This window comes from Pistacia vera, unplaced genomic scaffold, assembly GCF_008641045.1.
Source record: "Pistacia vera cultivar Batoury unplaced genomic scaffold, PisVer_v2 Contig968, whole genome shotgun sequence".
NCBI lineage: Eukaryota > Viridiplantae > Streptophyta > Magnoliopsida > Sapindales > Anacardiaceae > Pistacia > Pistacia vera.
In genome coordinates, this window is record NW_022196854.1 from 223,929 (window position 1) to 236,386 (window position 12,458).

The following is a 12,458-nucleotide window of genomic DNA, read 5'->3' on the forward strand; positions in this document are numbered from 1 at the left end:
AAAATAAAACTGAAGAGCGGAATAGAGGAGTTGAGTTTTAAAGTTCTAAAGAGAAGACAAAAGAGGCGCATGAAGCTGGCGTGGTTTGAATTAAATATGACTATTTGTTTCACCCATTGGAATGATATTGAGTTGTTAAAAAAGATATAACCAAATAAGTCAGTTAGATTCAATTGTTAGGACAAATATGTTGCCCGCAAAACCAATTAAGTAACAAGGAATGCATGGACATAATTTACCACTTGGCTAGAGTTTAGGCCAGGTTGATTGGGATGGAAAACAAAAATAGTAAGAAGGAAAAAGAAAATAAAAAACATCCTTATGCACCAAGAGTTTGAGGGGATAAATATCACACCTTGGCAGCTCAGTAGATTGATATGGTCCAAACAATCCCAAAAAACCAGTCAAGTCCAAAGTAGTTTTTTAAAGTTACAGGCCCATCACCATTCAAGATAGGCATTTTGTAAACCATCGAATGATTGCTCAAGCTACTGTCACTCCCATAGCCATTGTCTAAATGGTGACTATCAGAGAGAAGATGTTTATATTCAACTAACTCTAACCATTTCAAGTTTCCCTCTCAAATAACCTATATTTGTCTCAAACACAAGGCATTTGCATCAAATAAGTACAACAACAAGCAACACAAACGGCAAGACAATTCTTGCAAGATACCATAAATATTTAACAATTGTCGTGTGTGAGAACAGCGAGATGAGTTATGTTATGTCCCAACCCGGAACAGAAAAAGGAACAAACTATTTAATTTGAACTTCGGTAAGAAAGAAACTCGACGTCAGCAGCGACGGCACTACACGGCTGCGGCCTTGGAGATGATGCCTTGGCGTTTGACAGTGGCGAAGCAAAACACATGAGCCGAGAGTCAGTCAATGTGATTCGGACAGGCGAAGGCGGTACTTCGACGGTAGCCGGTGAAATGCAGTGGTGCTGCGACCCCTTTTTTTATTTTTATTTTTTTATTCCAGGGGTTTTGAGTGTTGCTAATTGTTGTCAAGGCTTGTGGCAATTGACTGACTCCTGCAGGTGACATATTCATTTTTAAGGCTATGGAAATTAAATTTGATTTAAGATTTTATATATAAATTTATCATTCGTTTAAAAATGGTTTTCATGAGTTCAATAATGAAATTTAAAAGTAACCACTAAATCTAACTTCATTTAACAAAACATAAGACAAATATGTAATTAATCTAATTCAATCGCATGAATTGATGCAGGAACATTTAAGTCTCCATATTATAAACACACTCAACAAAGTTAAAACATCAGCTGTGATAATAGGTGCCAATACATAATACTCAATACTCATCACGGTCTTCTATTTTCAAACTCCACATTATTCCCTTACATTCTTCAATTGATTCATGTACATCATATTTCCACTCCTTTATTTTTCATTATTTGGACAACACGTTAAGGAAGAAACCAGAGGCAACACCCTTGTTAGTTAGCTCAACCTTAACACAACAGTTTACAATTTAGTCACAACACTCAATTGTTCACAGCGGAATTGGACCTTCAAGCTCCAAACAACCTGAATACGATGAGTTCAATACAAGAGTTTGAATGAGTTACTACTTCGGTAGCTTTAGGAGTGATTCAAGCAAATCAGGATTGAAGATTTGGAGAGAATCAGGTAGCACAAACAGATTTACCTGTTCAATCGCGACTGTGAGCGTTTGCTGCTACACAAAACAATTACGCAAATTAGCTTCAATGAAAAAGGAATACTAGCATGAGAACAGGGCTGCAGTGAGTTTAGTGTCAATGCCTTTGTGAAGGTTGTGTTTTGGATGCAGGCTTTGATAGTTGTTGTTGACCCTCTTCAATTATAATCGGTACATTCTTCACCTGCAAGAGTTTCATAAAAGAACAAGTAAATTCCTGTCCTCTTTTATATTTTAGCACTAATTAGCGGCAAAGGAAATAATATATACCAGGCTTTTGTACTGCAGATTGTAAAACATTTCAATGTATCTCTGCTTAGCCTGTTTCTGCTCTTTGTTCAAGTTCTTCCAGAAGCTATATGTGCATCCCATATTCAATAGCTTGTTTGCATAGATCTTCCAAGTGTAGCTACATTCAGAAGAATACATATATATCATACTAATTTTGTTATAAATCACTAGAAGAATTGGTATTTGGTTTGTGTGACTTACCATTCGTTTATGCGTTTTAAGCCTTCAGTTGAAAACTTATTCCATAATCCTGGATCCACCATGCACTTCTCAAAGAAATTTGCAATTTTGTTGCTTGATTCATCCCCGTTGTTAGGATCAATATGGAAGCCTGAGATCCCGTCAACTATAATTTCAGCTGGTCCGCCTTGATTGGTTGCGAAGGTGGGTAATCCACAGTTCATAGCCTCAATGACTGTAAGGCCAAATGCTTCATATAGAGCAGGCTGCACAAAACCTCCTTTTGTATCAGCGATACAACGGTAGAGTTCTCCATTTCTGATCCTGTCACTTTGTGCTACTATCCATCTCATCTGTCCCTTAAGCTGATATTTTTCCATCAATGCATGCATCTTTGTAATTTCAGCACCTTCTTCTCTATCTTTTGATTTGGAAGGGTCAAAGAAGGCCCCAACAATGACAAGATTTACCATTTCCCTCAGCTTTTTGTTCTTTCCATACCACTCAGTTTAAGGACTAACAATAAGTCGTTAGCTTAACAAAATGTAAAGTCAAAGCGAGCAATTGCACATTAAAAATTTTAGAACGTCCACACCTATATGGTTGAAGGGTTGTTACAAGTGAGTTACCATTATGGGAATATGAAAGTTCTTGGACATGGATGATTCCAAATGTTGAATTGGCTTTGTTGTTGCTGACATTGACATAACTATAGGGCCAAAGATCTTTGTCCTGAGAAAACAATGTTCTTAGTTCCGTTACTAGAACATTCTCTTCGAATTCTTGCTGCAGAGAACAACTCAAGTCTTCTCTAGCTGATAAATGTGTTCAAACAAGCTTTAAATAATAATGACTTTATCTGCCGCAGACACATCATAATATATTACTTTAATTGTCAGTAAACAAAAACTGGGTTTTAAATTATAAAACACAACAATAAGCGAATTTTACCTCACCTAGTTCAGTCCTATCTTTACCTTTTGCAAAGAACTTGAACTTACTGCTTCTGATTTCTCTCTGAAACAAAATAAAACTGAAGAGCGGAATAGAGGAGTTGAGTTTTAAAGTTCTAAAGAGAAGACAAAAGAGGCGCATGAAGCTGGCGTGGTTTGAATTAAATATGACTATTTGTTTCACCCATTGGAATGATATTGAGTTGTTAAAAAAGATATAACCAAATAAGTCAGTTAGATTCAATTGTTAGGACAAATATGTTGCCCGCAAAACCAATTAAGTAACAAGGAATGCATGGACATAATTTACCACTTGGCTAGAGTTTAGGCCAGGTTGATTGGGATGGAAAACAAAAATAGTAAGAAGGAAAAAGAAAATAAAAAACATCCTTATGCACCAAGAGTTTGAGGGGATAAATATCACACCTTGGCAGCTCAGTAGATTGATATGGTCCAAACAATCCCAAAAAACCAGTCAAGTCCAAAGTAGTTTTTTAAAGTTACAGGCCCATCACCATTCAAGATAGGCATTTTGTAAACCATCGAATGATTGCTCAAGCTACTGTCACTCCCATAGCCATTGTCTAAATGGTGACTATCAGAGAGAAGATGTTTATATTCAACTAACTCTAACCATTTCAAGTTTCCCTCTCAAATAACCTATATTTGTCTCAAACACAAGGCATTTGCATCAAATAAGTACAACAACAAGCAACACAAACGGCAAGACAATTCTTGCAAGATACCATAAATATTTAACAATTGTCGTGTGTGAGAACAGCGAGATGAGTTATGTTATGTCCCAACCCGGAACAGAAAAAGGAACAAACTATTTAATTTGAACTTCGGTAAGAAAGAAACTCGACGTCAGCAGCGACGGCACTACACGGCTGCGGCCTTGGAGATGATGCCTTGGCGTTTGACAGTGGCGAAGCAAAACACATGAGCCGAGAGTCAGTCAATGTGATTCGGACAGGCGAAGGCGGTACTTCGACGGTAGCCGGTGAAATGCAGTGGTGCTGCGACCCCTTTTTTTATTTTTATTTTTTTATTCCAGGGGTTTTGAGTGTTGCTAATTGTTGTCAAGGCTTGTGGCAATTGACTGACTCCTGCAGGTGACATATTCATTTTTAAGGCTATGGAAATTAAATTTGATTTAAGATTTTATATATAAATTTATCATTCGTTTAAAAATGGTTTTCATGAGTTCAATAATGAAATTTAAAAGTAACCACTAAATCTAACTTCATTTAACAAAACATAAGACAAATATGTAATTAATCTAATTCAATCGCATGAATTGATGCAGGAACATTTAAGTCTCCATATTATAAACACACTCAACAAAGTTAAAACATCAGCTGTGATAATAGGTGCCAATACATAATACTCAATACTCATCACGGTCTTCTATTTTCAAACTCCACATTATTCCCTTACATTCTTCAATTGATTCATGTACATCATATTTCCACTCCTTTATTTTTCATTATTTGGACAACACGTTAAGGAAGAAACCAGAGGCAACACCCTTGTTAGTTAGCTCAACCTTAACACAACAGTTTACAATTTAGTCACAACACTCAATTGTTCACAGCGGAATTGGACCTTCAAGCTCCAAACAACCTGAATACGATGAGTTCAATACAAGAGTTTGAATGAGTTACTACTTCGGTAGCTTTAGGAGTGATTCAAGCAAATCAGGATTGAAGATTTGGAGAGAATCAGGTAGCACAAACAGATTTACCTGTTCAATCGCGACTGTGAGCGTTTGCTGCTACACAAAACAATTACGCAAATTAGCTTCAATGAAAAAGGAATACTAGCATGAGAACAGGGCTGCAGTGAGTTTAGTGTCAATGCCTTTGTGAAGGTTGTGTTTTGGATGCAGGCTTTGATAGTTGTTGTTGACCCTCTTCAATTATAATCGGTACATTCTTCACCTGCAAGAGTTTCATAAAAGAACAAGTAAATTCCTGTCCTCTTTTATATTTTAGCACTAATTAGCGGCAAAGGAAATAATATATACCAGGCTTTTGTACTGCAGATTGTAAAACATTTCAATGTATCTCTGCTTAGCCTGTTTCTGCTCTTTGTTCAAGTTCTTCCAGAAGCTATATGTGCATCCCATATTCAATAGCTTGTTTGCATAGATCTTCCAAGTGTAGCTACATTCAGAAGAATACATATATATCATACTAATTTTGTTATAAATCACTAGAAGAATTGGTATTTGGTTTGTGTGACTTACCATTCGTTTATGCGTTTTAAGCCTTCAGTTGAAAACTTATTCCATAATCCTGGATCCACCATGCACTTCTCAAAGAAATTTGCAATTTTGTTGCTTGATTCATCCCCGTTGTTAGGATCAATATGGAAGCCTGAGATCCCGTCAACTATAATTTCAGCTGGTCCGCCTTGATTGGTTGCGAAGGTGGGTAATCCACAGTTCATAGCCTCAATGACTGTAAGGCCAAATGCTTCATATAGAGCAGGCTGCACAAAACCTCCTTTTGTATCAGCGATACAACGGTAGAGTTCTCCATTTCTGATCCTGTCACTTTGTGCTACTATCCATCTCATCTGTCCCTTAAGCTGATATTTTTCCATCAATGCATGCATCTTTGTAATTTCAGCACCTTCTTCTCTATCTTTTGATTTGGAAGGGTCAAAGAAGGCCCCAACAATGACAAGATTTACCATTTCCCTCAGCTTTTTGTTCTTTCCATACCACTCAGTTAGTCCTGTCAGGTTCTTCACAACGTCAAGCCTTGCCATTGAGAAGATTGTCGGTTTATTCCGGTCTGCTAGATATCCACTGGTTTGGAAACAAATTAAAACAAGATGTCAGACTGACTTAAATTGACACTCAGGATTTTTCAAGTGAACTTGATTGTGACCAAAACTTACATGTGTTCATCATTTTCCTCTTTATTATACAGCAATGCTTCAATTTCAGGATGATACTTTGTGAGTCGTCTTTGTTTCTCGGTATAAGGAAAATACACAGATTGATCAGCTCCAGGAGCAGCAATGTTAAATTTTGGATCAAAAACATTGATGCCCTTAACAACTCTGCAGAGCCCCGGAAGAGTAAATGCAGCATGGCTCTCATACTGTCCTAGTCTATCTTTGCTGCAAACAACAACATAAAACCAAATATTTTTCAGTCTATGACAATCGTTACAGAATACTTTGTTGAAATAAACTGACAGATCTTCCTAACCTTCCTGCAATCTCCTGGTATGTGCTCGCTATGACGAAATCCGTCGCATTCATTGCAATTGTATCAGCAATGAACTGGCATGAGAAGTGATACTTTGGGTCTAATTCCTTCCACTTGACATCTGAATCCTCGTACTTGGTCTTCTCTAAAGCATGTGCTATAGTTGCCTATTTTTCATTAAAAAGTACTAGTTGAACTACTAAAGTTTGTAGAAGATCCATATTTTAAAGCCGTTAATATAAACAAAACTGACCTGAGTTACTCCAAGTTTACTGGCCATGAGGGACGCAACTAAATTTCCATCACTGTAGTTTCCAATGATAAGATCTGGTTTTCCGTCGAGGATTTCTAGTATCTTGGCTGCAGCATCCTGGTGATTTAAAAGAGACAGAGCCATCGGTACCCATATTTGAATAAGAATGAACTCTTAACACATTTATTTGGCAAGAAAAGAAAAGTATACGTACTTGAGAAAACCTCTCAAGATAGGGATAAATGTCAAAACGAGAAACCCATCGATGGAGGACTCCTCTATCTGTCTTAAATGGCACTCGGACGATGTTTGAATATTTTGTACCATCAATTGCTTCCATTTCCTGGTCGCACTTGGTTCCTTTAGCATCAGGAATGAGCCGAGTAACCTATTTTAGGTATACAACACAATTATGCTATCATTAATACCAAAACTAAACTATATTTATGCCTTGTTTGGAACTTAGTACATGATGCAATTACTTACAACAAGAATTTGGGGCTTGACATTAAGTCCTTGGAGCTTAAGTCTGAGGAGCATTTCCTCTTCCAGAGCTCTCACTTGATCCAAAATGTAAACAACCTGTTCAGATTTGTAACAAGCAAATATGTCATAATCTTGCCTGGAATATCAAATAGTTGCTAAATTAAACACTGCCAAATTAACTGAAAGTTATACCTGCCCGCCAGTGTCCGGCAAGCCAAGGACATCAGCCTGGCCAAAGTAGCCATGAGGAGAGAAAATTACAACATTGAAAATTATTGGAAGCCTGCTAAGAAGCTTCTCCATATTTGATGGATCAGGCGCTTGAAGTACTTCTGAGAGTGATCCCATTGTCTCCTTCACTCTTTCTGCAGTATCGCCCCATCCTTTCTCAAACCCCCATTCCTTAAACCTGTAAAACAATTTGGCATCACATATAACTCTCAACTCAAAACTTTGATAATAATATGTATGAGAAATATATTCACCTCAACTCAAAATTTTGATATGGAGTGTCCTTGTGAAGTCCTGAGAGAAAGACATCTGCAATTATTAATGCAGTCTGAAGCCTTTCAGCTGTGTTGAGGTTATCATTTATCATAAGTTTCTGCAAAGAAAGAAAATGATGATTTAGAAAAATTGAAATGAAGCTGTTTGCATTAAATTTTCATGTATGAATGAAATTCTATTTTGATCATACTTCTCCTTGATGTTCCAATGACAGTAAATAATCAACAAGGGGCTGTGCACTCTCCAGGCGGCCGCTTAGTGTTGCAGTCATGAACTTCGAAACAAAATGACTGCCATTTCCAATTGAAGAAGACATGGTTAAGTGTGGCGCAGAGAAATCATATGCACCAAAGTCCACTTCCAATGCATTTTCATCTGTTGCCCTGCATTAATGTTCATGAACCCTTCAGCTAAAAAATAAAACTTGAAGCTAGTTCAATTCTGAGAAATCAATGACAAACACATCTGTAATTGAAATAAAGAGGATAAATTGTTAAATTAATGTAGCCTGATAATGTTATGACACTGGTTTAAACCTTAAACTGCAGCAAGATATCGTGTTCATTTTTTACGAACTAATCCAAATTTTGAATTATTGTAATATATAACAAGTAAAACCTTTGTTTCATTTCATCTAAAATTTATTTATTTTTGACGTAATATCAATACAAAGAATAGAATCATAATATGACCCTCATATAATTGATAGTTTATTTTCTCTTTTGACAAGTGGCCCCTTCCCGAACTACTAAATAATAAATTAGCTTTTTCAGAAAGCATTTGACAATTTTACTAATTGAACCAAAAAAAATAGAAATAAAATAAAGAAAACATGATCAGGACATACCAGTCCTCGTCGAAAACCATTTCTTTGAACTTCAAATATTCGGAGGCATTGATGATCTCAACTGAGAGATCATCAGAGTTCACCTTAGCGAATTCCCAGAATCCAGGATTCGGTCTAATGGCAAAAGCTATATACGGAGGAACGACAACCACTTCCTGCAAAAATCATAGGAAAATAATTAAAACTAACGTATAAAGAGCTGAATTATTGTTCTGTAATTGGACTATACGAGAACAGTAATAAACATAAACCTGAGTAGCACTGAAAATGTATCCGAGTGTTCCCTCCAGGACCTGGCTTCTTTCAGCCTTGTCTTGTATCACCACATTGATTTCATCCATTAATTGGTGACGTTTCATTATTCTTTTTCCCTTCTCAACACACCTACTAAAGCACCTCTTCATGTGGTACCGGCTCTGCTTCAACGCCTCCGGCATGGTATCGGCCATCGAATCAGATCGCTTAAAGGTGGCCATTTTTCAACACAAAGGTTTTGAGTTGTATTTTTTTTTTTTTTTATTAATGGCCAATTGATTGGTTTTGCTGAGCAATGTATAAGTTACTGTATTTATAGAGGAATTGTTTTTATAATATTCAATGCATGGCAGAATCAAATTGGTTGCTTATGTTCTGCGTTAAGGATGGGGCCCGTAGAGGATGCATGAGAAGGAGAAAGAACATTCCTTAAAGTGAGGGTAGAGAAAGCAAAGAATATTGTGTAAGAAGTAGATTCTTGAATTATGCATAAAAGGAAGCCAATAGTTATTCTTTTCTTTCCGTGACGGTAAGAAATAAATCAGAGAAGCGAAAGTTGATATCTTTACGGAATTTCTTTGATTGTCTCATTGTAGCTCCGTGCCCTTTATATTGAAACTTGAGGTGAGTAAATTCTTTGGTGATAGCTTAGGCTTTTTCCAGAAAGAAATACTTTTGGCACTATAATATGCCAAACTTTTGGGAAATGTTTTTAAGTAACACTTGCATCCCATGGAAGAAGAAGCGCCACGCAACCACACGTATTATGCTCTCATTCATTAGTTCAATATTGGGACAAATCCAAAAATTAATTCAAGTTAAAAATAATATAATATAAAATAAAATAAGTGAGGTCACATATAAAACCATTAATACAAATACAGGATGATCAAAGTAAAAAACAAAATTAAAATCATGGAAAAGAAAATTTGAGTGGGTAATTTATTTATCATTAGTATATAAAAACCATTGTTAAAAAAATTAATGTGAATTTTCTAATATGATGATATCATTTATATCTTGAAACTAAATAATGTTATTGATAAATTATGCGCTATAATTAGGCAATTTAAAAAGAGAAAACTAATTACATTGAAATTTTGAGATGCTCACCATTTTGATTGCATAATTCAAATTTATCAATTATGCAAAGCATTTTTTTTTTTTTAAATTCCATTTTCATACTTCATGAAAAAGCAGATTCAGGAATCCTACATTAGAAGTGGCCCTTTTCCACATGAAATGAACCTTTTAATATGCTTGGACAACTCCAACTCCAAGCCACGAGAAAGTGAAAGGCAAAATAAAACAAGAATGTGAATAAGTCGATCGTCATTCACAGCAGATAATATGTCTCTAAACGAAAGTAGTAAAATAAGCATTTTTATCAATGGATTAAATTCAAAGATAATTTTGAAATTTTCAAGTTAGTTTTCATATTAGCTAGTAAGTCATTATAATTTGATAATGTTAAAATATTTACATTCAAGATTTTGACGATTTTTGTATGTCTTTAAGCATTTAATGATAAGCATCCAGTACCACTTACACACCCAAAATTGATTAGTAGAATCAATGATCAAGGGTCTATGACTGATTATGGAAACATTTGACTATATATGTTGTATAAATATCAATTACACCACCATAACACACCAAAATGGGTCATCAACATCGCTTGAGAGTTTACTTTAGTTTTGATTCCCTTTTTATCATCACATATCACAAGCCTTTGATAAGTAATCTCTTTACCACATTTTACGAATTGTCATTTTGATAAGACAATAGTCTCTTATTTAGGGAAATCAATAGCAACTCTTGAAGTTAGGTATGACTTTCTTAAAAAAAAACCAATGCAATGTCTCATTTGGATCATCCCACATCTTAATTTGTGTGACATAAAGTAAGAAGAGTGTAGATAGTAAAATCTATTGTTGATTTGGAAGGGGCGGATCTTGTAAGAAACGAGCCACTAACAATCATATACACCTGCATAAAGAGAGAAAATGAACATGAAGGCTTGGGTGACACTAGTGTGATGTATGTCATAGGTACTCCGACGCTCAAGTCAACACGGTTGAAGGTATTTTAGTGAGGGCAAATAGCGAAAAAGGGTTTACTGTAAGGTGGCTAGGGCTAGACTAACACAAAGTGACCGGAGCATAGCTTGGCGGTGGTTGAAGGTGGTAAAGTTAATGGATATTCTTGAGAGCAAGAATTTAGGAGCTAAAGCTATGGGTGATTTCTAAATGCATAATGAGAGGCTTGACCTCTGTTTATATAGGAGTCCAAGGGAGCTTGAGTCATAGTAGAACTCTGAGTTCTACTTGGTAGAGGAGTTCGAATTAGGAAGGAAAACTTGTAACTTGCCTTTATCGAATTAGGACTACCAATTCAAGTAAAATCTTAGATCTTGACTGAAGTGGAAAGTAATAGGATTTTGATTCTTGTTTTTGGACCAATGTTGGCTAATAGGCTGGAGCCCGATTTAGCTTAACTTGTAGAAAGACCCACCTCATGGGGTGGTCAATCCACAAGGTGGATTTAAGCTAAGGCCCAACCAGAATTGGGTTAAATCACTGGACAGTAACATGCGTATTTCATTATTGGACTTTGTTAGCCCAACACGATTTTAGCGCATACAGTTTGTCCCTCACTCTCTAAGCTAAAATTAATTGTTGGTGTAATATGAACAAGTCAATGTCCTCTCAGGGAGGGTTTGACTCGAAGCACTTGTTACTGCCACATGGGCATAGGCCATTTGGCTCGGCTCGTGTGGCCGAATGGAGACGAAAAGCCAAATGGAATCGAAGTGGAGGTTCGCAATTGCCCTGGACCGAAAGGCATACGTCGAGCCAAAAGAAGCACATATTGTCATTTTGATTTTTGATAAAACAATATTCTCTTATTTAGGGAAATCGATAACACCTCTTGAAGTTATGTATGACTTTCTTAAAAATTCAATGCAATGTCTCATTTGGATCATCCCACTTCTTAATTTATGACATAGAGTAAAAAGAAAAATACATCTTTAGAAGACTATAAATCAAATGCTAAATGCATTTACTGATGCAATAAGATAACGAAATCAAATATGTCACACCCCAACACACAAATGGATCCAAAACACAAGTTTAAATATAAAATATAGTTCTTCAATAGAATAATTCCTAAAAGGATCAAATTATTGTCAAAGAGATTCGACAAACTACTATTCTTTCTTAAAACAAAAGTCTATCATACGAATGAAAGAACAAAAGAGTAGCTCCCCAAGTCCTAAACCTTATTCATTGAAGGGGAAACCAACTCATGAGCTCAAAACACTATGAAATTCATGGTACACTCACATATATTTATACCAAAAGTTTTATATTCACCACATAATGTACTAAATACAAGTGTACAGTGATGGACCCACTCAGTGGTGATTAAGGGCTGGTGACCCCACTCAAAAATAAAATAAAAAATCATTAACTTGGTTTGGTTTTTGATGGGAGAATTTCAAAATCTACCCTTTAGGTTTCACTATTCATTGATTTATGGCACTTATGTAAGAAATATTCAAGAAACACCTTGAGCTCTAACACCGTTAAGAGTCCAATAACATTGCAAGGATATTCTTGTAATTGTGTTGTCACTTTAACAATTCCTAACTCTTATCCTAACTCAACATTTACTAATTCTAATTAAGTTAATAACATATTTAATAAAGTTAATAATATGAATTAAGTTAATTCATTAAATTACAATAAATATACCAATTGTTAGGCAA

At 35.8% G+C, this 12,458-nt stretch overlaps 1 protein-coding gene across 12 annotated transcripts; it reads right to left on the reverse strand.

Moving 5' to 3' along the window:
- Nucleotides 1-541: 541 nt before the first annotated feature.
- LOC116121153 (sucrose synthase 7-like) lies at nucleotides 542-8,974 on the reverse strand. Of its 12 annotated transcripts, none has more exons than XM_031407097.1 (16): nucleotides 8,683-8,907; nucleotides 8,432-8,586; nucleotides 7,775-7,967; nucleotides 7,563-7,681; nucleotides 7,270-7,486; nucleotides 7,078-7,173; nucleotides 6,806-6,979; nucleotides 6,592-6,708; nucleotides 6,339-6,505; nucleotides 6,023-6,247; nucleotides 5,844-5,930; nucleotides 2,181-2,660; nucleotides 1,959-2,097; nucleotides 1,793-1,872; nucleotides 1,677-1,703; nucleotides 542-1,038 (listed from the first exon to the last, which is right to left on the reverse strand). In XM_031407097.1, the coding sequence occupies exons 1-16, from the start codon at nucleotides 8,905-8,907 to the stop codon at nucleotides 1,002-1,004; spliced, it is 2,538 nt and encodes an 845-aa protein (XP_031262957.1). In that variant the 3' UTR covers nucleotides 542-1,001. The 12 variants fall into 12 exon arrangements, with proteins under 12 accessions (XP_031262957.1, XP_031262955.1, XP_031262966.1 ...); XM_031407095.1 differs by having other exon boundaries at nucleotides 1,677-1,706; XM_031407101.1 differs by lacking the exon at nucleotides 542-1,038 and adding an exon at nucleotides 1,233-1,555.
- Between the last annotated feature and the right edge of the window lie 3,484 nt (nucleotides 8,975-12,458).